Below are 27946 nucleotides of genomic sequence, written 5' to 3' on the forward strand. Positions count from 1 at the left end.
AACCTAAAAAAATGCTGAGGAAAATAACACCTTAAAAAATAGACTAACCTAAATTGCAAAAGAGGCCCAAAAAGCCAACGAGGAGAAGAATGCCTTAAAAAGCATGACTGGACAAATGGAAAAAGAATTCCAAAAGCTCACTGAAGAAAATAATTGCTTAAAAATTAAAATGGAGCATATGGAAGCTAATGACTTTGTGAGAAGTCAAGAAATTATGAAGCAAAACCAAAAGAATGAAAAAAATAGAAGACAATGTGAAGTATCTCATTGGAAAAACAACACACCTGGAAAACAGCTCCTAGAGAGATAATTTTAGAATTATTGGACCACCTGAAAGTCATGATCAAAAAAAGGAGGTAGATATCATCTTTTCAAGGAAAACTGCCCTAATGTTCTAAAACCAGAGGGTAAAAGAGAAAGAACTCACTGATCTCTTCCTGAAAGAGAACCCAAAAAGAAAACTCCTAGGAGTATTATAACCAAATTCCAGAGTTTTCAGGTCACGGAGAAAATACTGCAAACAGCTAGAAAGAAACAATTTGACTATTATGGTAACACAATCAGGATAACACAAGATCTAGTAGCTTCTCTATTAAGGGATCACAGGGCTTGGAATATGATATTCCAGAGGTCAAAGGAGCTAGGATTAAAACCAAGAATCATCTACCCAGCAAAAATGAGTATAATACTGCAGGGGAAAAAAAATGGATATGAAATAGAGGCTTTTCAAGTATTCTTGATGAAAAGACCAGAGTTGAATAGAAAATTTGACTTTCAAATAAATGAAATGAGAAAAGTATGAAAAGGTAAACAGAAAAGATAAATAAATCATAACAGACTTACTAAAGTTGAACTGTTTACACTCCTACATGGAAAGATAATATTTGTAACTCTTGAGACTTTTCTCAGTACTAGGGTAGTTGGAGGGACTATATACATATAGATAGAGGGCACAGGGTAAGTTGAAGATGAAGAGATGATAATAAAATTTGGGAGGAGACAGGGAGAAATAGAATGAGGTAAATTATATAAAAGAGGCAAGAAAAAACTTTTACAATGGGAGGGCAGAGGTGAGAGGTAACGAGTGAACCTTACTCTCATTGGATTTGGCTTAAGAAGGGAATAACATACACAGTCAATTGGGTATGAAAATCTATCTTACCTTACAGGAAAGCAAGGGAGGAGGGGAAAAGGGATGATGGAAGGGAGGGCAAATGGGAGAAGGGGGTAATCAGAAGTATACACTTTTGAGGAGGGACAGGATCAAAGAAGAGAACAGAATAAATGGGGGGCGGGATAGGATGGAGGGAAATATAGTTAGTCTTTCACAACATGACTGTTATGGAAGTGTTCTGCATGACTACACATGTATAACCTATATCAAATTGCTTACCTTCTCAATGGGCGTGGGTAGGGAGGGAGGGAACTCAAAGTTTTAAAAACAAATGTTAAAAATTGGTATTACATGCATCTGAGAAATAAGACATACAGGCAATAGGGTACAGAAAATACAAGAAAATAGAGGGAAATAGGATAAGAGAAAGGGGGGAGCATGATAGAAAGAAGGGAAGATTGGGGGAAGGGATAAAAAGAATGTACACCATCTTGGGGTAGGGGTAGGGAAGACTGGAACTCAAAATCTTGTGGAAGTGAATGTTGAAAACTAAAAATAAATTAATTAAAAAAATAAAAGAAATAATCAGAAAAAATGATGTTTTAGAGAGCTAGATAAAATAATAAAATTCATTTGGAAGAACAAAAGATCTACAACATCAAGGGAAATAATGGGGAAAAAGTAGGAATGAAGATGGAATAGCACTTTAAGACTTGAATTTGACTTCTATTTTAGAAAGCTATAATTGTCAGCATCATTCATTAGTGGCTAAAAAAAAGAAGAGAATCAATACAATAGGCTAGACAAGACTCAAGAGCTCAACATTAAATAAATGCTAAAATACTATGCCCAAAGGGCTACAAAAATGTGCATACCCTTTGACCCAGCAATATCGCTACTAGGACTATATCCCCAAGAGATCATAAAAATGGGAAAGGGTCCCACATGTACAAAAATATTTATAGCAGCACTCTATGTAGTTGCCAAAAACTGGAAGTCAAGGGGATGTCCATCAATTGGGGAATGGCTGAATAAATTATGGTATATGAATGTAATGGAGTACTATTGTGCCATAAGAAATGATGAACAAGAAGACTTCAGAGAGGCCTGGAAGGACTTATATGACCTGATGCTGAGTGAAAGGAGCAGAACCAGGAGAACTTTATGCACAGCAACCACAGTGTGTGAGAGTTTTTTCTGGTAGACTTAGATTTCTGTAATAACACAAGAACTTCTTACCAAAAAAAAAATCCCAATGGTGGTTCTCAGGGCAAAATGCCTTCCACACTCAGAGAGAGAAATATGGAAGTCACTCACATAATGTAGCAGATCATGTTTGTGTATGTGTATGTGTTTGTGTATCATGTTCTGATTTGTTATACGATTTCTTTCATTTATCTTAGTCTGACTACATAGCATGACTATAGTGAAAATATACTCAATAGGAAAGTATATGTAGAATCTATACAGAATTGTATGCAGTCGTGGGGAGGGAGGGGGGGAGTGGGGGGCAGGTGGGGGGGGATAAAATCACAATTGTATGGCAGTGATTGTTAAACATGAAAAAATTAAAAAAAAATTAAAAAAAATTAAAAAAAAATAAATGCTAAAATATAAATTATCTAGGAAAGAACTCTGAATTCAATAAGAATGGCTAAGAAAATTAGAATACAGTCTAGCAGAAAACAGGCTTAGACAAATCTCTTATACCACATCCCACAATAAACTCATGACCTGAATATCAAAGATTGCATCATTAAAAAGAGAAAATCATATACTTTTCATGCATATGGGTGTGGGGTGAATTCTTAACCAGACTAGGGACATAAGAAATTACAAAGATAAAGTAATTTTTATTATATGAAATTGAAAAACTTGTGTGAACAAAATGAACAATCCAGGATATAATTTTTAAAAATCATCTGTTTTAAATGTCTGTGATAAGGATTTGACATCCAAGATTTATGAACAGCTAAGAGAAATATATCACTTCAACAGAGAAGTGATCAGTCAGACAATGTGCATTTAATAAGCCCACTATGCACCAGGCTCTGTGCTAGGGAAACAAGGAAAAGAAAAAGGCAGGCTCTGCTCTCTCAAGGAGTCTGGGAGATAGCATGCAAACAATTGTGTACAAACAAGCTATATACAGGCATAAGTGAGAAAAAAATCAACTGACAGAAGGCACTAGAATTAAAGAAGAATTTGCAAAGATTTCTTACAGAAGAGAGAATTTTAGTTTGTACTTCAGTAAAGTCAAGGAAACCAGAGATAAGGAGGGAGAGAATTCCAGGCATGCGAGCAGTGAAAATGCCCAAAGTCAGGAGTGCCTTATTTGAATAAACAGCAAGGAGGCCAATATATCACTGGATAAAATAGTATATTAGGGCAAAGAGGGGTAGGAGTGGTAAGAACACTAGAAAAGGAGAGGAAGGAGGTAGATTATAAAGGGCTTCAATACCAAACAGAAGATTTTATATTTGATCATGAGGTGATAGGGAGTCATTAGAATTTATTGACTGGGAGGGAGGCAGAAAGAAGGAAGGATGACATGGCCAGAACTGCACTTTAGGAAGATCATTTTGACAGTTGTGTGTTAGAAGGATTGGAGTAGGGAAAGATTTCTGGCAAGGAGACCAACCAGAAGATTATTATAATAATCCAGGCGTAAGGTGATAAGGGCCTGCACAAGGGTGGTGGGAATATCAGAGGAGAGGAGGCAGAGTATGAAAGAAATGTTAAAAAAGTAAAATAGGTCTTAGCAACAGATTAGATTCAGAGAGCAGAGGTAAGTGAGGAGTCAAGGATGACCCCTAATTTGCAAGCCTGGGTGATTGAGAAGATGATTGCCCAAAGATAGAAACAAACAGATCTCAAGATAATTACAAATTATTTATTATGAAAGAATGTCCCAAAAATCACTAAGAGAAATGCAAATCCAAATAACTCTCAGGTTTTATCTCACAAACAACCAAATGGCAAAGATGTCAAAAGATGGGAAGTCAATTGCAGGGATTACAAAAAGACTAGTGGTTGGCAGAGCTGTGAATTGGTCCAATTATTCTGAGCAGATTCTACAGCAATCTGTAAATTAGGAGAACAGAATGACTAAAATGTTCATAATCTTTGACCCAGAGATTCCACTGCTAAATATATATGCATATATGTATACATAATATATACATATATGTGTTTATATATATTTTAACTTTATATATTTTTTTTTACCCCAAAGAGGTCACAGAAAAAAAATGTATTTATAGCAACACTTTTTGAAGTACCAAAGAACTAGAAAAAAGTAGAGGAATAGTTAAACCAGTTGTGGCACATGAATAAAACATGTAGCACACAAATATGCTATATACTGTGGTATATGAATATAACAATACCATTGTGCTATAAAAAATTATGCATACAGAGAAGCTTGGAAAGACATGAATTGGCACAAAATGAAGTATAGAACTAGGAAAACACATATATATATATAAAGTCAATATAAATGGAAAAAAACAATAAATGAAAACTGAATACTGTAAAATTATGACCACGATTAGCCTCAAAAAAAAAATAGAAAAAGGCAACTCTTTCCCTTCCTCAAAGACATGAAAGAATATGAGTATGGAACAATGTAAATGTCAGAGGTGACTGATGCACTGCTAAGTTTTGTTGAACTATTTTCTTTTTTCTCTTTTATTCTTTTTTGGAACAGGATGATTCCCTGGGAAGGAAAGGGTAAAACACCATGAAATACAGGTAACATAAAAACCAAAAGATGAATAAAAATCACTTACAAGGAATGGATCACTGATAACTGAAAAAAATTATTACCTTTTTATTTTACTCATTTCTACATCCCTTTCCCCATCCAAAAATGAAAAGCATTAGCTTCCCTATGTAGGTACTAAAACAAAATGAAAAACCTGCAGGATGAATGAGAATCCTATTTCAGGACTAAAATCAATGCCATATCGTGTCTTTCCGCTAAAAAAAAATGTCTAATGACAAATTTTTTCAATTTCTTTTAAATCCTTTCATTTAAAATCTAGAACGGAAAATAAACTACATAAACAAACACATGGCATACAAGTACCAGAGAGGCACATAAAGCAACACAGCAGTCCAAGAGAAGGCATGTTCAGCTCAAGATAGGGTAAAGAAAGGAGCCTTCAAAAAAAAAAAAAAGTAAATCAGAAACATACATGAGCCAAAGACACATATGAGCATGGTCTAGAAAAATGGATAGGATTTCAATAGGCAGATGTACATTAAGGGTCCAAGAAATTCGAAGTTTGGGAACAGCAAGAGAGAAGGGCAAGAGATGGAAAAGCAGAATACATTTGGGGACTGACAACCACAAATGATACAGAGGACTGCTGGTATACGGCACAGTTGGTTGGATCCAGATTATGAAGAATCTTGAATAAAGTTAAAAAGTTTGAACTTTGATGGTGGGAATCATTGAAGCTTTGTAAGCAGGAAAAAAAATACGAACAGAACTAAGCTTTAGGAAAATTACTCTAGCAATAGTTGGCAGAATTGGAAGAAGGGAGAAGTAACTAGAGATCAGGTTAAATATAGCAACAGCTCAACTAAAAGACAGGTGGAATCTGAACTAGGCAAAAAGAAAGAAAAAGAATAAATTCAAGATATTATGCAAGAAGAATCTGTATAGGACTTGGCAACTAACTGGACTTGGAATGAGATGGAAAGATTAAGGAGATAAAAAGAGTCAAAACAAATTCGTTTTTAGACTCAAGTGACAAGAAAACTAATACTGATGATCATTACCAGAAATACTTAAGAATAAATGTGTACAATGGGATATTTTTGTGTTATAAGAAATGATGAGCAGGCAGATTTCCGAAAAACCTTAACAGACTTACACAAACTGATGCTAAATGAAGTGAGCAGAACCAGGAGAACATTGTAAACAGTAATAGCAACACTGTGTGATGATCAACTATGACAGACTTATCTCTTCTCAGCAACACAATAATCCAAAACTATAACAAAGGACTCATGATAGAAAATTGCTATCCACATCCAGAGAAAGAACTATGGAGTCTACATGAAGATCAAAGCATACAATTTTCACTGTTTTTTTCTCATGGTTTTTCCCTTTTCTTATGATTCTTCTTTCACAATATGACTAACATATAAATGTTTAACATGATTGTATGTCTATAACCTATATCAGATTGCTTGCTGTCTTGGGGAAGGAGGGAAAAAAATTGAAACGCATAATCTTATAAAAAAATGACTGTTGAAAACTATCTTTACATATAATTTGAAAAATCAAATACTATTAAGTTGGAAAAGAAAAAATTACTGAATGTGTAGGCAGGAGTAGTAATAAGCTCAATTTGGGGCAAGTTTTAGAAGCTAGAAGAACATCTAAGTGTCCAACAGACACATGATCTTGGAGCATGAAGAGAAAGGTCATAGTTGAAAAGTAAGACTTGAAAAATCACCTTCTTAGAGGTTCTAATTGAAACAAAAGAAGTAAATGGGACCAAGACAAAGAACATGTAGAGGATCAAAGGGAGAAACCCAGAGATAGTTCTCTCACTGTCGAGACAAAAACAAAGATCCATCGTTGACCCCACAATGCAAACAAACCAAAAAATAAGAAACAACAAAACATCACATTTCCTCCAAAGAGACCCACAAAATACACTAGACTGAATATTGATCATGAAATCCAAGAAAAAAAATTAGTCATTTTTCCAGCCCAGGTTGGCATAGGGAGACAGAGGGAGTCCATGAACATGGAATGGGGTCTGGCCAGGACTAGTGGGTACGGAACATTCCAGCCTAGGGAGTGGCTATGCAGGCTATGCACCACTATACACAGGCAAAAAAAAAAAAAGTCCTAGTTCAGGAATAAAGGGACCTGACCTTACATCTGGTACAGAAATAGGTGCCAACTGGCAATGCCATGTCACAGATTCTAGACAAACTGAGGAAGGGACCTGAACTTAGAGGAAATTAATCCATGATAAGGAAGAGTAGTGGGGGCTGAGTTGTATACAGAGCAAAAAACAAGTTCTGAAGCAAGCAGTGGCTCAGATCTCAGGATCTGGGATGGAGTCTCAGTTCCAACCTCGAGCCCAGTCTGAAATCTGCAGGGGAATAGGCAAGGTGGGAATTCCAGACCAAAGCAAGCCTGCAGGTGTGTCCCTAAGAACCAGCAGAGTTGTTCAGTTGGCTGATAAAGTTAGGATCAGCAGCGATCTACCTGGATCCAACCAAACCCAAGACAAGAACCTGGAGAACTCAAACAGTTAGTAAAATGAGACTATCTGACTTTGTCCTGGATCAGACCACTGTGGCAGCACTGAAAGTTTTCCAGTCATCAGCCTAAGCTGTCCTCAAGATCCTGGAATAACACAACACTCATTACCTCAAGAGAAAGCAGCCGGAGGACCATTTTAGAAATTCCTTCCACAAGTGGACAGAATATGACCCTAACATAAAGTCCAAAGTAAAAAAGCATGCTGGAAGAATAACCAAAGCAAAAAAAGAATCCCAACATAAAAAACACCACAAGATGCAAACCCAAAAGAGAATGACACCAAAAATAAAGCCTCAAAGAAAAACACAGCTTGGGTACAAGCTCAACTAGAACTCCTTAAGAGACAAAGCAAGTTAAAAAAGCAGAATTTTTAAATGTTTTTATATATGAAAATGCTAGAGGGAAAAAAATGAAAGCCTTAGAAGAAGGAACTGAAGAGAATTACCCACTTGGCATAATACCTCAAAAATTAGAAAAGTTCAAATAGAAGTCAATGATTCCATGATATAACAAGAAATACTGAAACAAAGTCAAAGGACAGAAAAAAAACAGAAGAAAACGAAAGGTATGTCAATAGCAAAAACTACTGGAAAAGATATCAAGGAGAAATAATTTATGAGTCTTAAATTAATTTAAGTTGCTGTAGTCTAATCTCTAATCTCTGAAAGCCATGGTCAAAAAAAAAAAAATCACCTAGCCATATTTCAGTAAATCATAAGAGAAAATTGCCCTGACCTCTCAGAACCACAGGGCAAAGTTGAAATAGAAAGAATTCACTGGTGACCTGAAAATAACTTCAAAATGAAAACTCCCCAGTATATTACAGCCTAAATCCAGAGCTTCCAGTCAAAGAAAAAAATACTAAAGGAACCAGAAAAAAAGAATTCAAGTACCAGGGAGCCATAGACAGTATCACATATGATTGCAGAATAACAATAGCCAACACTTATATGGTGCTTACTATGTGCCAGACACTGTGCTAAGTAGCTTTACAATAATTATCTCATTCAATCCTTACAACTTTGGGAGGTGGGTGCTATTATTATCCCCATTATACAGATGAGAAAACAAGGCAGTCAGTAGTTAAATTGACCTACCTAGGGTAACAAAGATAGTGTATTTCTGAGGCTGAATTTAAACTCAGAGGTCTTCCTGACTCTAGGCCTGGTGCTCTATCCATTGCACTACTAAGCCAAACAACCTTTAAAGATGTACCAAAAATATTTACAGCTTTCAGAAGTGGCAAAGAATGACAATCTGAGAGGGTGCCCAACAACTGGGGAATGAATGAAAAAGTTATGATATAAAAATATGACAAAATACTGTAAGAAATACTGTAAGGAATGCTGTAAAAAATGACGAAGGGGATAGTTTCTGAGAAAACTAGGAAGACCCTTATGAACTGATGCAGAGTGAAGTGAGGAGAACCAGTAGAACAATTTATACAATGACCACAATGCTGCAGCAAAAAAAGAACTGTGAAAGCTTTTGGAACTCTGACTACCTATGACTCCAAAGGACTCAAGAGGACAAAATGAAATAGATACATAGCTAGATTTCTAAAATATAAAAATATTTTTGTATATCCTTAATTTGTTTTTATGTGTATGTGTATATTGTTCAAGATTTATATTTTTGTACATCCTTTATTTCCCTACATATGTATATATTAAACAAATGTGTATGTCATAGACACTGCAGAAATGTATTTTGACCAAATACATTTGTTAACAGGTGGTTTGTTTCTTTCTTTTTCATTCTCAACTGGGGTGGGGAAAAGAAGGAGGATTTTTGTTGATCTAAAAAAATAAAATTTAATTTAAAAAAAAGACATAGAAGGAAGAAAAGTATGCCTAAGGCATATAAGCTATTTCTTTCTTTTTAAAAATATTTTACTCAAACTTTTGTTTTTTACACCAATGTCATTTCCCAATAACAACCCTCTTCCAACCCTCACCCCCAAAAAAGGACCTTCTCCTATAACAAAATCTTGTCCTTTCCTGAAAACATTGGGGGGGCAAAAACAAAGCTGGTATGTTTGGTATATAAGAGCTCAATGGAAATTTAAAGTAAAGTAAACTAACAATATATTAGAAGGCTTTTCCACCTAAACTGATGCTAAGTCCCAAAATAATCAACTTTTAAAAATTAAAAAAATAATTTTTTTTTATTTTCAATTCCAAAAAGTTAAACATTTCATGAATTTACATGTCATCCCATTACAGGGCCACACTAATCTCTGCATCATTTCAATTTTTGTATATGTGCTGCCAAAGTGACCACTAATCAACCCTTGATTAGTCAAGTCTAGGCCCCTAACCCTTCCAATTAGAAAATGTTTTATTTGGTCATTTGATTTATCAGCACCTCCAATAGGAGGTCAAAAGAGGACTATGAAATTTTAAATTCGTCTGCTTGTTGGCAGATGAGTTAAAAACTGAGGGAGGGGGAAGAGTTTAAATGTAAAAGTTCAAACAAGTTTTATAAGTTTTCCTGAATTTCAATTATTCTAGTCTAGCTAAAAGAGAACAACGATATCCTCTGTTAATAAGTATAATCAAGAATCCTAGTTACTCTGAAATTGTTCGTGATACAGGTACTGAAAAGCCAAACTAGATTGTTTTTCTTTTGCATCTGGGACAATACAGGCTCAGAACCTGAAAATGACAAATAGTTGGTCAAAATTTTTTATTGTACACTTTGTATTGTATACATAACACATAACTAAAACTGGGAAATTTTAAACAAGATAACTTTCTCTGCCCTCAAAAATTTCCCAATCAGGAAGACTCAATTATATATATTCAACAGGTAAAAACAAATATTCGTAAGAACATGTACGTAACCAACAAGCTAACTAACTCACATGACCCCTCTGGGCTTCAATTTCTTCATCTATAAAATCAAACTGGACTTCTAACATTCTTAAAATCCCCTCCAGCACTAACACTAACACTGATTCTACAGCTTAACTATAATTATATAAAAGATCAAAACATAAATGTTAATTAACTAAGAAGACAAAAAGTAGAGGCTGGAGAAGTCATTCAATCAAATATTTACTATGTGCAAGGCACTGAACTGTGTCTATGGCCAATTAAGATTAGGAAAAGCTGCATGGAGGAAGTAGATTTTCAATGGTTCTGAAGGAGAAAAAAGATACAGTAAGGCAAAGAAAAATAGGAATTTTTCTGGGGGAACTGAGTGATGGTTCCATGACAAAAGCAGTAACTTTATTAAAGTAATATTATTAATAGGTCATTTACATATGCAAATATAGCTTTTTTTATATACACATAAAACTTTATGTATATACACACATACATACATACACACACACACACACACACACACACACACACACACACACACACACACACACTCTCACACTGTTTTGTAGCTCTCCAAACACTTTCCTGACAATTACCTTGTGAAGGAAGTACGACTGCTTCAATAATTCTATGAATCTAAATGTCACTGATGTGATTATCTCCCTCTATCAATACAGATCAAAATACACCCCTCCATGCCTTCACATGCTGTGTGATTCTAGCCCATGGTTTCCCAGAAACCAATCCAGAGGAGAGCTGTCCAATGTTCTTACTTGATGTGTGCTTCTAGGTGTTTTTAAATATGCCATGGACACTTAATACAGCTGCCATGCTGCTATTTATTATTTAGGAAATGTGGCCTGAGGAGCTGGATAACTGGCTCCATCCAGACAGGAAGGGCCAGCATTTGGATTTCCCCTGCACCAGATTTGCAAAGCTAGAAAAGAAAATACAAGCCAGGATACATATGGCAAAACCATATGGCAGTAGGTCTTCTAAAGCTGCTGATGAATTCAAGTTTAAATTAATACAAGTAGCAATAGGAAGCCACTGTTAGCCACCCCTCCACTCCCCACCAAAAAAACACGTTAAGGTGTATAACAAAAGACCAACAGGACAGAAAATAAGAAGGAAGAACCAAGTTAATATCACTTCCAGTCAAAACACAGGGAAAAGAAAATGTCTCTGGTTACATTCAATGAGTAAAAGAAAAAATTTTAATGGGTTAGGATAAAATGAAAAATATTTTTATCAATATGTTATCAATAACGTAAAACAAAAAGATAAAATATCTCTTTTGTTGTATGCAGGTGTTTAAGAACTGAAAGAAAAGCATTCTAAATAGTAACCTGGAATTATCCTTATACTCTGACCCAGAGATCCCACTGCCAGCTAGACATGCTACACCTAAAAGGTCAAAGAGAGAAAGGTCCCACATATTCCAAAATATTCATGGTAGCATTTTTTTGTGATAATGAACAGGAAATAAAACATATGCACATCAATTAGGGAATGGCTAAACAAGTTACAGAATATGCGGTGAAAAACGATGTTTATGAAAAATTCAAGAGATGCCTGGGAAGACTTAAATTAACTGAAGCAGAGTAAGCAAAACTAGGAATATACATAGGACTTCAGAGGACACTGAAAGAGAAACCAAGAAGAACGCTGTGTAACTAAAATGGCCAAGAGCGGTCCAAGAAGTGAGAAAATCTCTCTCCCTTCTGTGCAGAGATTAGGGACACTTCACAGATTGTCATAGGTAGTAGGTATGAGATTTAGTTTGGGTGAATTTTGTCTTTTTTTTTCCTTCCCTTTTTCCTCCCTGTCCTACGAATAACACTCTAGGTAGGAAGGGGTAAGGGGCATATTCAGAAATGAAGGTTACATAAAAAGATAGCAATTAGAATTTAATAAATTAAAAGAAAATTTTACATTTTCAGGAATTATTTAAATCATTTGACTTCTGGAAAAAAGGTAAACTTATTGGCTATGTGCCTCTCAAGTTCTAATATTTTATCACAAAGATAATTCTGTGCGAAGTTAAATAACCATGGAATGAATCAACTAAATTTCGGAAAGTATCTTGAAGCTAAATTTCTTAAAAGTACCTAGCTTTTTAAAAAAAAGTGATGCATGAATCCTCTATGAACTCTAACTCTCCAAATAGAAGCTAATACAATAAGCATTTACTGAGCACCTACTAGGTAAAAAAAAAAAAAATTATGCTAGTCACTGAGGACACAAACACAAAGTAAAAAATAGCCCAATAATTTACTTTCTATTGTGGAGATGAGGGCAAAACATATATGCAGCTTAAGGATGTACACAATGTTAAGACAAGAGAGTACTAACAAATTTCTACAGAGGGCTTCACACAGGTGGTAGAGCACTGGAGCCAAGTCTTGAAGGAAACTAGCAATTCTAAGAGGTAGGGGTGAGGAGAGATGCCTAGTCTAGAATCTGAGCAGAGGAGTAAGGTAGGACGAGAAATACTGAGTTTGGAGAACAGCCAAGCAAGAAGGCCAGTTCAGTTAGAACACAGAGTGAATGAAGGGAAAATAAGCCTGTAAAAGTAGGCTGATATAAATCATGAAGAGCTTTAAAGGCTCTTTATGTAAGGCATGTTTATATTTTGTCCTAAAGCAACAGGACCCACTCAAAGTGCTTGAGGCAGTGAGTGATAGTCAGACTGGGGCTATAGGATATTAATTTGGAACTGATGCAAAGCGAAGTGAGCAGAACCATGAGAACATCGCACAAAGTAATAGCAATACTGTATGATGATCAACTGTGAAAGACTTAGGTGCTCTGAGCAATAAAATCATCCAAAACAATTTCAAAGGACCCATGGTAAAAAATGGGATCCATCTCCAGAAAAAGAACTTATGAAACTCCTGAATACAGATTAAAACATATTTTCAAACATACATCTTCACCTTTATTTTTCTTGCCCATTTTTTTGGCAACATGGTTAATAGGAAAATGTTTTACATAACTTCACACGTATAACTGACATCATACTGATTGCTTTCTCAATGGATGGGGGAGGAGCTAGAGGTAGGGAGAGAATTTGGAACTTAAAATGTAAAAAGAAAAAAAGGTTTTGGTTTAAAAAAAAATCATTCATCAATAAATAAATGGGAAGGGAGTAATGATTTGGAAGATGTGTGGAGGTTCCATTGGAGAAGGAAAATACTAAAGCAGGGGTAAGGAACCTTCAGCCTCAAGGCCACACATGGCCCTCTAGGTCCCCAAGTGTGGAACCTAGTGAATCCAAACTTCACAGAACAAATCCCCTTAATAAAAGGATCTGTTTTGTAAAACTTAGATTCAGTCAGTCAAAAGGCCACACCCAAGAGAGGGCCACATGTGACCTCCAGTTCAAAGCTTCACCATCCTTGGACTAGAGGCTGGAGATCAATTAGGAGGCTACTATAATAGTCCAGAAAAGAGGTGATGAAAACCTGAACTAAGGTGTTAGCTGTGTATGAGAAAAGGATCGAGATGGGAGAGGTATTGTAGAAGTAGAAATGACAAGATTTGGCAACTGACTGGATATGAATGTTGAAGAAAAGTGAGAAGTCAGAATAAAAACTGAGGTTATGAACTCAGGAGATAGAGGAAGATAAAAAAATAATTAAGACATAGTTCTTGACTCATGGAGCTTACAATTGTGGGGTCTACTATACCATAACAAGGCTTGTATGTTCAGTATTAAATGAACAATTACATAGAGTAATACCCATACCCATTTACTCTCAGTTTAGAGGTCAGTCTTTTAAAAAAAAAAAAAAGATTGTTTTTCAACAGCAGTCTTCTCTCTTTCGGTTCTGGGCACCACATATTTAAGAAAGACATTGAGAAACTGGACACTATCCAAAGGAGGGAAATAAGAATGGCAAGGGGCCTTGAACTCACAATATATGAGGATCTGTTGAAATGTTTATCCTAGAGAAAAGATTCAGGAGGACATGATGACTATGGTCAAATATCTGAAGGGTTATCATATTTAAGAGGAAGATTAGACTTGCTCTGTTTGGTCCTAGAGGGCAGAACTAGAACCAACAGGTGGAAGCTGCAAAGTGTCCAATTTAGGCTTAACATCAGGAAACACTACCTAATAATTAGAGCTGTCCAAAATGGAAAAGGTGCACCTCAAGTGGTAGTGAATTCTACCTCCTTTGAGGTCTTGAAGCAGAGACTGGATGGCCACTTGTCACATGCATTACACTGGTTGGGGATTCCTTTGTGTACACGTTGTACTAGATGGCAACTGAGGCACCTTCCAACTCTCAAATTCTGTGATTCTTACTGTACCACTGTTACCTGACTGCTGGATTTCCTACCTAAAAACAGCACAGACAAATATGCATCTAATGTGTGCAAAACACCGCAGGAGTTAAGAAAGGAGTGTGTTTATCCCACACTATCTCAGATGTGTTACAATCAAAGTATCTATCACATTTTTTAATCAAGACACTATAACTCTCCCAAATGCAGAGCAAGACTGAATTTTATTTTTTGGTTGCCATGTCATACTTTTTACTCATTTTCAGCTTTCTTTCCACTAATACTTCCAGACCTTTATCACAGCAACTGTGACCTAACCATACCTTCCACATCCTGTACTTGTAAAGCCAAGTTTTAGACTTTACATTTATCCCTATTAAATTCCACTCTATTAGATTATGACCCATTGAGTGCTCCTATAAAAATCTTTTTTAATCTTGACTGTCATTCATTGTTAGTTCTTTCTCGCATAATCCTATCATATGATAATTTCATGTACATCCCCTCAATGCCTTTTCTCCTATGTAAAATTCATACCCATTCTTTAAATCCAAACCAAATGTTGCCACTTTCTTTGCACCTTCCTAATATGTTTACCATTTATTTTATTTTTACATTAGTTATATTTGAATTTGTCATATTACCCCACCAGACTGTGACCTCCTTAGACTTCCAGTACCTAAGCAAAGAATTTCATATACAATTAGTAAACTGATTAAATAATATTTGTTGAATTGTATTTAAAATAGTACATAGCCCTATCATGTAAATCTTTGTCCTTGAGGAACCAAGAATAAAAGGACAACAAACTGGAAAGATTAGGCATAGTGTTTCAGGAAAAACTAAAATGTACTAGATCCTGAGTTCTCTTCTAGGTCTAACTTTACTACTGTATATTCATAATTCTATTTCATACTCCAAATGACTAAGGTTTAAGCAACAAGAACAAGAAGTCATAACACAAGGAAACAAATTTGATCTAAATTTTAACTGAGACTTGGGATCATGAAACTCGTAACCAGAATACAGTGGATAACTCACATGAGGAAATTCAGGAAGCAAAGCAAGGGAAGCACTGTGGAAAACATTTGGGTGTAGGTCAGTAGAAGGAAAAACAGAACTTATTTTGTTATTACACTATACCATAGACCACCTAAACAGAAAGAAGAAATAAATGATTTAAGTTTAGGGAACAGATCACAGGCCTGAACAGAGCCAGGGGTTTCAATGATCCTAGTGGCTACTAAAGTTCTCTCTCTGCCCACAGCCAAGCAACTTACTAACCTTTCTACTTATCTTAACGATAATTTCAGTCTTTAATAAAAGGTGGTGGAACCGATAAGAGGAAATTCTATTCTGAATCCCACTATCACAGAAGAACTGATTGCTGGAGTGAAAATGATGGGATACCCTGGGGAGAAGTGACCACTCCCTGCTAGAATGTGATAAAGAGAAGAAAATACAGTTAGAGTATCTTTTGCCTCCTCAAAATTTGGTGGGGAAGAGAGAGAGGAGAATTTCAGTGAGTCCGAGAAAGCAAAGGTAAGATCTTACGGATTAAAATTGTACGGAGAAAGCCTAGGAGAAATGAGAAAAGCTCAAGAATGAATTACTTTAGACATAAAAGGGAACAATTCCAATGAAGAAAAATGAGTATTATCTAAAAAGGCTGATGTGGACAGACAGGTAATTCACACACAAACCTAGATTTTTTAAAAACAGATGACCACAAGATGACGGTAAGAATATGGCACAGCCCCACAGAAAAAGTCAGAAGTGCTAAAATTAAGCATATGAGGCTGATGAAGGAAGCTAAACATAATGAACAGGAGTGGGAGGGGAGGGGTTTGAGCTATACTGGAGAAAAAGGAGGATGAAAGAACGGATAGGTCATCTCTCCTGGAATTTCAAGCAGTCTCAATAATAGCCAAGGATCAAGAGAGAACACAACAGAGTTCAATTCTTATTTTGCTTATTTTCTGTGCACTGGAGCTAACAGTGAGCTGATATCTGAGATAAGTGAAGGGGATAGTAAGAGTATTTTGTTGCCCTTGATGGATTTGTCACTGAGTTCCAACAAACTACATACTTGGGTACTAAGATAGCTAGTAGATATGAATGCTAAGCCACTGTCAGCAATACATTTATCTAAAAAGATCAGAGAGAGCAGAAGAGGTACCACAAGACTGGAGAAGAGTAAATGTCCCAATTTTCAAAAAAAGGAAAGAGAATATTCTGTAAACTACAAGCTAATGAGCTTGACTTTGACTCGTAAGAAAATTGTAGGACAAATCATTAAATAGATAGCTAGTAAAGATCCATTAAGGGAAGTGGTGATTAAAAGAGTCAGCATGGCTTCTTCAGGAACAGGTCATGCCAGACTAACCTTATTTCCTTTTCTGACAGGGTTACTCAACTGGTAGATCAGGGGAATCCTGTAGTTACAGTATACCTAGATTCTATGAAAACATTTAATTAAAGTATGTCATGTCATTCTGTGAAGATGGAAAAATGTAAATCAAACAATACAATTAATGAGATAGATTCAGAACTGAATGAGCAGTCAGACTCCAAGAGTAGTTGTTAATGGTTCAATATCAGTGTGGCAGGTTGTCTCCAGTAGGGTCCATTAGGGATCTGCACTTGGTCCAGAACTATAGAAAAGGTTTAGATGGCATGTTCATCAAATATGCACAAAGCTTCAAAAGATAGGATGACTGGATTAAGATCCAAAAAGATCTTGACATGTTGGCCACTAGACTGAATTGAAGATGAAATTCAATAGGGACAAAGGTAAAGTCTTATAATTAGGTTCAAAAAAATCAACATCACAAGTAGAGAATGAGGAAAACATAGTTAGACAGTAGTTTGTCTAAAAAAGATCTGGGTGTTTTAGTGGATTGCAAACTCAATATGAGTCAGCAATATGAAGTGGCAGCCAAAAAAAAAACCTAATGCAATCTTGAGCTAAGTTAAGAGAGGCATGGTTTCCAGGAATAAGGTGTTCAACAGCTCTGCCCAAAGCTAGACCACATCTAGAGTATAGTACCCAGCTCTGGGCACAATTTAAGAAAGAAATTAATAAGCCAGATAATGGTGAAGGATCTTGAGACCATATTATATGAGGATCAGGTGAAGGAACTAGGGGCGTTTATTTAGTCTGAAGATTGATTCTGGGAGGACAGGATAACTGTAGCAAGTTATTTCAAGTTCCAACTTATCACATGGAAAAAGAATTAGACATGTTCTATTTGGCCCCAGAGGGCAGGACCAGTAACATTGGGTAGAAGTTGCCTAGAGGTAAATTCAGACTTGAAGTCAGAAAACCCTCCTATAAAAATTAGAGTGGCTCAAAATTGGAAGGGACTGCCAAAAGAGGTGGTGGTATTGGAGGTCTTCAATGACTGGATGACCACTAAAGCAAGTTATAGTGGGGATACCTCTTCAGTATGGGATGGACTAGCTAGCCATTAAGGCCCCTATCACACCTCAAATTCCGTGAAAGATTCATCTCAGTGAGAAAAGCCATTTCACCTTTGTGGATAGTACTAAAAGTACTTTAAGTTATGTGGTTTATTTTTCATCTTTTGAATTTTATTTTATAACCATTATCATTTGAAAAATTCAGACTTATTCTTCAGCAGGAGACAAGAGATAACCAGCTAGGTGGTGCAGTGAGAGTGCTGGGCCTGAAGTAAGGAAGACCCAAGTTCAAATCCAGCCTCATACACTTACTCCCAGTAACCCTGAGCAATTCAGGCATTTACTCACTGGATGAACCTGGGCAACTCAACTTTTATTTAGCTCAGTTTCCTCAACTGCAAAAGAGACAATAAAGCACCTACCTAGCAAGGTTGTTGAGAGGATAAAATGATATATATAAAGTGCCTGGCACAGAGTCAACACTTTATAAATGTATACTCCCTTTCCCTAACCCCAGTCTCATCATCTGGTGTGAATACTGAAAAAATACTCAGAACTAAAATTGGCATTTGATTACAACTGGGGGGGTATCAGATACACAAATTCATCAGGATAGGAATTCCTAGTATAGAAACTCCCTCTATTAATACATATTTAAAACTGTTCTGTAAGCCTGTGGCACTAAGATTTTAAATTACACAAAAATATTCCAAAACTACTTTCTACATAATTATTTTTATATACTATACGATATTATATTATACATACTATATAATTGCTACCCAAAATAGATTTTACAGATGACATTAATTTAAATCACTAATCATAAAGAACAAATTTAATACATTGCGTCTACAAAAATGTTCATTTTTGTTGAAGAAAATCTTAATATAATCTTTATAATTCAGAATGACAGTGATTTTATTTTTACAAAGTAAATGGTATACACAGTAAAACATTTATCCAGATTTTAAGATTAGTTATGTAGCTACCTCAGAGAGTTATTTTTTATGGTTTTTTTTTTTTTACTAAAACACATTGCTTGTAAAGTCACTAAGAAGTGCAACCATCCAATGGAAAACATTACTATTGACTGTGTAAGTATTTGTAATGAAGCATCAGACAATTATCTCCAAAAGAAATAGACATGCAAACTGTTTTTAACTAAGAGGGTGAGCCTGTGTATTCTAAAACTTAAATGTTTACTTTAACGACACATTCTAAATTTTTAAATAATTTTACCTAGACTTTGATTAAAACAAAACTAAGTGTACAATTTCTTCCAGTTAACAGAAACATTTAAAAATCTCCCTATCAGTTTATATAACTTAAGTCTTGATTTCACTCATAAAATGAGAATAAGCTTTCTTACTCTTATTTCCTAAGTGATTCCTTTCTTTTAGAATGATTTAATGCAAAGGATGAAAATACTACTTCTATACCTACAGAATTTGCTACTAAAAACTGGATTACTACTTCAGTAGACTCTGGTAAATCCCCAAAACTTAACATAATATTAACGATCACACTTTTTTGAAAGTCATCAGGAAACTTGTCTAGAATGGTTCCCCTTCACCCTGAAAACAGTTATATCTAGTGTTACATAGTTACACAGAAGAATATAAGTGATTTACATATTGTACCTACTTCAAAATAACGGTGATTTTTGAGATTTTAAAAGTATATAACCTTTAAAATGCTTGTTAAAAAAGTATAACATAAGAAAATTCAATTAAAATTTTTAAAGTCCAATAATTCAAGTGACTTAAATTCTTGTTTACACTATCATCTATTCTTCACCTTTCATAATACATAAAACAAGTATTTCAGATGGCAAATAAACAAACACAAACTCTCTCTAGGTTCATAAAATTCATTACATTAGATGGCAAGGTTTTCTAACCACTACATTTAGTAGATAAAGGATCTACTCCCAGGCCTCTAGGACATGCTGGCTTTGTGATCCTGGTTAAGTCATTTAACTTAGCAATTACAGTTGTTCTAAACTAACATTATAAGTTACAGAGAAGAGACCTACACTGGTAGAAGGTGTTCCTCATTTGGGAATTCCCTACTGCAATGAAATCACAAGCCTAGCTCCTACCCCTAACCCTATTACTAAAAATAAAGACTATCACAAAACCACTAAACTTAACAATTAGCAGGATTTAAAGGGCACCACTCACACACTGGCAGATTGAAGAAAGTAATGATCCATCCCAAATGAGATCACTAGATTATATCCTGTGCTACCATAAACACGCTGGGAAGTTGGGGGAGAAAGGTCCAAACGATGCTGCTTCAATAGACTTCCTTCTCAATTTTTTCACTCTTCACTGAATACTTATTATGTTAAAAGGGCACTATGCTAAGTAACAAAGAAATCCAAGAGTCCCTGTCTTCAAGGAGCTTACTTAAACAAATGATGAAGGACAGTACATGATAAATGCTGAGCTGTACAGACAGAGCCATAGGCATTCATTCAGAGGGAGGAAGGGAGAGAATCACTATCACCATAGGCTGCTGCACCCATGGAGAAAGTATGCAGACACATTCAGGAAAGCGATGCTGGCACCAATTCTGACAGGTGCCAGAGCTTCAACCCCTACCAGTCAAGCTTCTCTGAACCCCCGTTGCTCATCTATAAAAGAGGTGGAAATAGCTGCAGTATCTACCTCAAAGGACTGTTTTAAAGAAAGTACTCTGTAAATCTTAACGTACTACACACGCATTATCAAATGTTAACACACAAAGCAGGACACCAAAGTAACGCCTCCAAAACTGATGGATATTACCACATAGAAAGAGAACATAAATACAGTCTGCTACTTATGGCCAAGTGTTTTAGGCGCTAGGACTCACTTGGGACTTTAAAAGTCAATTAAGTAGTTCCATCCCATGTTTTTTTTAATTATCACTACTAGCCTTTACCAAAACTACCCTGAAAAAGCAGAGAGGCATTTCTGAGGATGCAGGAAGCAGGACAGGGCAGGGGACTCCCTGGCTTGTGTCAGTACAATAAACACATGGGATCCCAAAGAAAGGCAGAGAACTGACAAGGCTGGTGCTCACAGTCACTTTTCAGGCTGCGTGTTTATGTGTGTTTAAATGCGTTTATGCAGAATTCGGAGAGTGCAGGACAAGAGGGGGGAAGGTTGTAGGACTAGTGCCAAGGAAAACAAGGTGCCACATGTCAGGAGACTGAATGCTCAGCACAAAGGGTAAAGTGCATCCCCTCCACCACATCTTGACCGAAGAGAAATTAGCTTCCTAAGAAGGAACTCACTCTTCAGCACTTCAACTTGTCCATTCCTCCACCTTCCCTTTAAAAATCCACTTCAGAAAAAAAAAAAGCACCCACCCCTTCCTTTAGCACGGTGCCCCTTACGGGAATCCCGGGGAGCTCAGGAACAGAGCAGGACCCTCATCTGGACACTGCTTCCCTCCTCCCCGCCTTTGCCCCTCTCGGGGGCCTCTCAGGTACCCCTCATTTCCCCCAAAGTCTCCCCCCAAGCGTTCCGCCTTCTTCTAAGGTTTTATTTTCCTTCCCTAAAGTTTCTTCAGCCCCTGCCTCCGAACTCTCCCCAGCCTTCCTGCCCGGGGTCATGCCCACCAGACCCCTTTACCTACTGCTTTCTCGCGCTTCCCCCGACCCCCCCAACCTTCCCCCCTCCCCGCCCCTCAGTCCCGGCCGCTCAGGACCCCGTCCTGCCTCCCCAGCTCCCCGCCGGCCCAGGCCCCGTCCCGCCCGGGCCGGGCGCGCTGCCGGGCTCACCAGTTGGTCATGTCCAGGAAGAAGGCGCAGCCGGCCGGGTTGAGCTGGAAGCCGAGCAGCCGCTGGAACTCGGAGATGAGCACGTCCTTGTCGGTGGTGCCCAGGCAGCTGAACTTCTGCATCAGCTCCGGGTCCAGGTCTACGTCCATGCCTTCCATGGCGGGGGCCGGACACCCCTGCCGCCCGGACCGCCGCCGCCGCTACAACCGTGCCTCCTTCCGCCGCCGCCGCCGCCGCCGGGCGCTGCTTCCCCGGCTCCACCCCCCCGCCCCCCGGAGCCGAGCCCGAGCCCGAGCCCGCTCCGCCCGGCTGAGGTAGGTAGGTAGGCCCCGGGCCTCTCACCGCTTCATGGGGGCAAAGTCTCGCTCGCTCTCGTTCTCGCTCTCACGCTCCGCGCTCGCCCCCGCCCCCACCCCCCGCCCCCCCCCAGCGCCGCCGCGGCCGCCGCCTCCTCCTCCTCCTCCTCCTCCTCCTCCGCTTCCCCCCCCACCCCCCCGCTTCTCCAGACCTCCGCCTCCACCTTCTCCTCTCCCTCCTCCTCCCGCGCCGCACCCACTGCGCAGGCGCCGCGGCCCGGCGGGGGGTGGAGGGGGGCCACCCCCTCCCTGCCCCTTCCTCTCCCGACTCCCCCCGCCCCTCAATGACGTCACAATCCCGTGACGTCCCCCGCGTGGAACGAGCGGGAGGGCAGGGGAGGGGGGAAGCGGAGGAGGAGTGGGGGGGTGGGGAGGAGAGCCTAAGACTGAGCTCGCTGCTCGGGAGAGCGCGGGACGTAGAGGAAAGAGAGGGTCGTAGAGGGACGTAGTGGTCTGGCCCGCCGCGCGGCGTGGGGACGGCGTGCGCGCCCGAGTGGACGGGACCCGGTTCGAGGTGGGAACGATGCCCTGTGCGGACGGAGAGGCGGCCGGGGGGCCGCGCGGTGGGCACTTGGTAGGTGCCCAATAAGTGCCGTCCGACATCGCAGGAGAGCGGGCTTAGAGAGCTGCGCAGCTGGAGAAACTGAGGCAGGCGGCGACTTGTCCGAGGACACGGAAATAAGGAGCGTGGGACCCTGGGGGGCGGGGGGAGGACGGGGCTGGAGGCGAAGGATCCCGACGCCGGGTGTCCAGTGCGGAGGGCTCTGGGAGCCGCGAGCCGCGCTGCCGGAGCGCCAGAGCCCGAGAATGGTCCTCCGAGCCTTTGTTCTAGATTGGCAAAGCCGGGTGCCTCCCGAGCGCAGGGCACGGCGTGCCCAAGGTGGCCCAGGAAGGTCAAGCCTGAGCCTGGTTCTCCCAGGCCAGTTGGGTGACAGTCAGGCCGCGTTACTGAGCGCTGACTCTGGGTGCAGGAAGGTACAGTGAGGGTTTCCGAAGCAAGCCCCTTAGGGTGAGACCGCCTGTGGTGCACGTACATCCTTAAGGATCATCGTGGGCCCCAATGGCTATCAGTATTTTTCCTAAACAGCCCTGATGTGCGTATACATACACAGTACGTGTGCACATTTACATCCGCGTGCCCTTAGTAATAATACAGCTACTTGTATACAAATATTTTATTACATAAAGGTTCTAGCCTTCTTCCAAAAGCCGGAAACGCACCCGTGTGACATTGTACCCCAGCTGAAGGCTAACTAAACCCGTTGCATAAAATTCACCCTTCTAAACGACTACCCCCTGGCCCAAAACCAGCTAAGTCCCGGTAACTTATCCATGTCCTACTGTAACACACACTCTAGCCACATGAGAGAGGCAGCCTCAGGTCTGTGATGGACCTCCCTGGTCAGGCCCTCACTATGTGCTCACCGAATCAATGAGTGTTCAAACTGAAAGGAGCCTGGCCCATCATCTAGTAACTGGCAGAAGAGGACAACTCCTGAGGGGCCCTGGAGCCTCAGCGGTAGAATCAGGGCTCCTCATTTCTACATCCAGTGTTTATTTTGACGTGGTTTTTCGGCTGCTCTTCTCAGGCCTGCTGCCAGAGGTAACTCCCAGATCCACAGTCCTGCAGTGACTGGCACCAGGAAGGTTAGGAGGAGGGACATTCCGACTTTCTCCCTTCCACTAAAGGGCAGGGTTGACCTTTAGAAGAAGGAGTTACTGTCATGTCATGTGCCCCTGGGAGTTATTGCTCATCAAGGTGCCATCGTTTATACCCAACTTGGTTTCCTTTCCTTTCTCCAAGGCTGAAATAGAAAGTATTCAATTAAATGTTTATGGACTATGTACCAGACATTATGCTAGGTACTAAGAGCACAAAGGTGGGGGAGAAAATAATCTCTGACTTCCAGGAAATTGCTGTCACATGATCACTGATATTTATACTGCACTTTTGCGTGCGTTATTTCATTGGAACCCCGCAACAACTCTAAAAAGTTACTGTAAGTATCCCAGTTTTACAGAGGAGAAAACTTGCCCAAAGTCTTACAGTTAGTCATCGTCAGGGGCAGGATTTGAACCCAGGTTTATCCTGACTGCAAGGCCAATACATTTTCCATTATACCACATTGCCTCTCTTTAACACAGTGGAGGAGGGGATAGAGAAATATCCATGATACTAAATAATCATAATGATTGGTGGTTGTCCTTCATTCTCAAAGAAGACTCCAAAATGACATCACTATGCTAGAGTCAAGTTTCAGTGTGTCCAACTGTGACTGATCAGATCCATACAAGCTCAAAATGCTCTATCACAGGCCGAGCATAAATGGGCTATGTGAACATTTGGGGTGGATTCTCCTCATTTGCACATTCTGCATTCCCACCCACCTGTTTGAATTCTGCTTTGCTCATAGAGCACAGCACCTTCTCTGATGTGGGCACACCATGCTGAGCAGTCCTGTGCCAGTGTCTCCCATGTCACACGATCAATTCCAAAGTTCTTGAGAGACCTTGATAGTGTCCTTGTATCACTTCTTCTGACCACCATGTGATTGCCTGCCCTGTTTGAGTTCTCCACAAAATAGTCTTTTTGGCAAGCATATGTTTTACATTCAGACAACGTGGCCAGCCCATCGGAGTTGCGCTCTCTGAAGCAGAGTTTGAAGGTATGACAGTTTATCTCGAGAAAGGACCTCAGTGTCTGGTACCTTATCCTGCCAGGTGATCTTCAGAATCTTCCTGAGACAGTTCAAATGGAAGCGATTCAATTTCCTGGCATGGCGCTGGTAGACTATCCAGGTTTCACAGGCATACAATAATGAGGTCAGCACAATGGCTTTGTAGACCTTCAGTTTGGTAGTCAGTCTAATACCTCTTCTCTCCTATACTTTCCTTTGGAGACTCCCAAACACTCAGCTAGCTGTGACAATTCATATGTCAACCTCATTATCAATGTGTATGTCCTTAGAAAGTACACTACCAAGGTAAGTAAACGTACCCACAGCATTCAAAATTTCTCCATTTGCTGTAACCAATGGTTCAACATATAGATGGATTCCCCTTACAATAAGGACTAACACGGTATCAAAGTCAGCCACCCCACTAAGTGTAAATTCTTCCACTTGAAAAGGTTACAAGCCAAGACCAAAGTGGAAGGAATATTGGTGCATGATTTTCTGTTTGTAGATGATTGTGCTCTCAACACAGTCTCTGAAGCTGAGATGCGACGAAGTATGAATTGATTCTCAGCCACTTGTGCTAATTTTGGCCTAACAATTAACATCAAGAAAACACAAGTGCTCCATCAAATAATCACAATAATAACATTTATACAGCACTTTGTGCACATGTTCAACTGTTTGGCTCACAGCACTGTAAGATAATTCTCTGCCCATGATCACCCCCATTTTACAAAAGAAAATGAGGCTCAGGGAAGTTAGGTAACTTACCCATGATCTTAGAGCTAAAAGGTATGCATGCAGAGTTGTAATGGTGAGCTTTTAATAACCAGCTCTCCAAAAATCCACAGCACACTTTTAAATTTAAGCTGCATTAGTAACATTTTCCCCATCACTTAAGTCTAGAGTATCAACAAAACAATAAATCCATTTCTGATTTGTAGTTTGCTCATTTCTGAGGTGTAAATGCTCACAGTGAAAATTTAACAATCTGCTCATGGGAGCCAGTATGCGCTGGCTCCAGAACCCTCCATCTAGATCTTCCTGAAAGCACATCCAGAATTGTGTCTCCCATGCCACACTGCCTCTAGGTAAAATGTGATAGAGTTGTTCTTCAGTCCCATCCAATGCTTTCTGACCTGTGGACCACTGTCCAAGTAGTTTTCTTGGCAAAGGTACTGAAGTGGTTTGTCATTTCCTTCTCCAGCGGATTAAGGCAATCACGTAGCAAGTGTCTGAGGTCACATTTGAACTCAGGACTATCCTGACTCCAGTGTATCCTGACTAGTGCTCTATCAATTGAACCACCTAGCTCCCTCTTGATAAAGGTATAGAAGAGGTCTAAACAATGTTATCCAAGGAATAGGAGAATGGAAAGGGGTCAGTCCAACTTAGTCTGTATGCAGTAATAGCTGATAGTATGTTTTCAAGACAGAAATGTGGATGATGCTGTATAACTGAACACAATGCCTGGAGGAGAAAGTGTACAAATCATTTGAAAAACAATTATTGGGTTTGGTTGGGAAAAGTGGACTAACTTTGGAGGACTTTTAAGGGCCAGGCTGAATTTGTTTCTATTTTATCAAGCAGACAATGATGAAGCCAATCAAATCAGCAAGCCTGTACTGAAGATTTTTGAACAGGAGATGATAAGTTAGACTGGAATGTTAAGAAGATTAGAGCTGAGGTCCTGTGTTCCCTCCAGTCTTTAAGTACCAGACCTAGCCACCCTACCAGCGTCTCACTCAAGGGAGCAGAGTTGATCGAAAAAGACTACTTCTGCTATAAGCAGCCCCAAAGCCAGAAGGTGAATAAATAAGGAAAAACAATGAGGAAAAGGTCACTTCTAAAACTGATACAGTCCTGTCTTTTCAACTTACTGTCAACCATCTCTTATCAAATGGTCTACCAAAACCTCACGTCCCTACTAAAAACTGGGTTAGATATCCTAATTTTGTTATATCCTTAATATGCTCTAGTCATCCAAGATTAAAACCTCATAATCGTTAATAACCCTTCCCTCTCCACCTACATCCAATTACATCCTTTCTAGTCTGCTTTTAAAAACAAAGGCACAGAAAAATGTGTCCAAAGGTGGGATCATTTCTTTTAGCATATCCCTGGAGGGGTGCCCATCAGGGACAATACAAAGCTGCTCTGATCCAGTCTGCTGTCCAGTCTCCCTGGTCATAATCAATTTCTGCCACAATCTAATTTCTGTTGGAGGTTTCTGAGCTGGTCTTTCTCCTGATGTCCAATTAGCAAGTGATGATGTCCAAGGAGAAGGGAAAGGGAAGATATTGTATATACCTACAGAATAGGTTACCTCATCAGAGAAGGGCGAACTGGTGCCCAGCTACCAGGTTAAATATATGGATTTGGGAGTCAGATGTATAAAAGTAACAAATGAATGCCATGAGAACATAAGTAAAATTGCCAAAGAGGAGCAAAGGTAGGCAAAAAATAGGGTATAAAACAGAAAGGCCTTGGAGGAGTAGGAGAAGTAGTGATGAAGACTGAAAAGGGACAGTCAGACTAAAGGATATCTAACAGAATTTCACTGGAGCCAAAGCCAAGAGAGGAGATTGCGTCAAGAAGGGGGACAGGGGCTAACAGTATAAATAGTGTTACATGCTGCCAGGGAAATCAAGGCAGTTGAAGGACTGACTACGATCATTGGATTCTTCCTTCTTTGCAGACTTCTTCCAGGTGTGACTCTTTCAAAGAGAGCAGAGAAAAAGGCCCCACTACAATAAATAACAATAAACAGGAGTATTGCACTTTTTAAAGAAGATGTACAGCATTTTACAAAGTTCCTGGGCTTCTGAAATGTTCTAGAACTTATTATTTAGATGACAACAAGATAGCCAAACATTCCATCAGTAGCAGCAAGGGAAACTTCATAGTTCCTTCTGAGGCAGACGCAGGATTTAAAACAGGTTAGAAAACTTGTAGTTTGAGTCTTCCATGCATCACATACCCAGCAGATTTGATACCACGGCTGATTTGAGCAGTTGTGTTCTCTATGGTATGGTTTTATAGAGCTAGTATAGACAGACTGGGAATTAGGAGGCCTGGGTCCTAGTCCTGACTCCACCCTTTACTTAACTATATGTGACCTTGGCCAAGTCTCTTTATCTCCCCAGGACTCATTTATGTCACTTGTAAAATAAGGGGATTT

The 27946-nt window shown here is 39.2% G+C and overlaps 1 protein-coding gene and 1 non-coding gene across 9 annotated transcripts in view; both read right to left on the reverse strand.

The window, feature by feature from the left end:
- Nucleotides 1-22106, reverse strand: part of ILRUN (inflammation and lipid regulator with UBA-like and NBR1-like domains) — a 117041-nt gene extending 94935 nt beyond the window's left edge. For 4 of the 8 annotated variants that reach the window (XR_011974174.1, XR_011974177.1, XR_011974175.1 and 1 more), the window contains exon 1: nt 21732-22006. Coding sequence is in view for 5 of the 8 variants with exons in the window: in XM_072641810.1 (XP_072497911.1) it covers nt 21732-21889 (158 nt within the window). In the remaining 3 variants the exon portion in view is untranslated. Of the gene's footprint in view, nt 1-21731 lie in introns of all 8 variants that reach the window. The other 4 variants (XM_072641813.1, XM_072641812.1, XM_072641811.1 and 1 more) reach the window with 3 other exon arrangements.
- On the reverse strand, nt 9590-9692 carry LOC140530579 (U6 spliceosomal RNA). Its single transcript, XR_011976012.1, has one exon. It is a non-coding gene; the product is annotated as a U6 spliceosomal RNA (small nuclear RNA).
- Nucleotides 22107-27946: the final 5840 nt, after the last annotated feature.

Source organism: Notamacropus eugenii, chromosome 2, assembly GCF_028372415.1.
Source record: "Notamacropus eugenii isolate mMacEug1 chromosome 2, mMacEug1.pri_v2, whole genome shotgun sequence".
NCBI lineage: Eukaryota > Metazoa > Chordata > Mammalia > Diprotodontia > Macropodidae > Notamacropus > Notamacropus eugenii.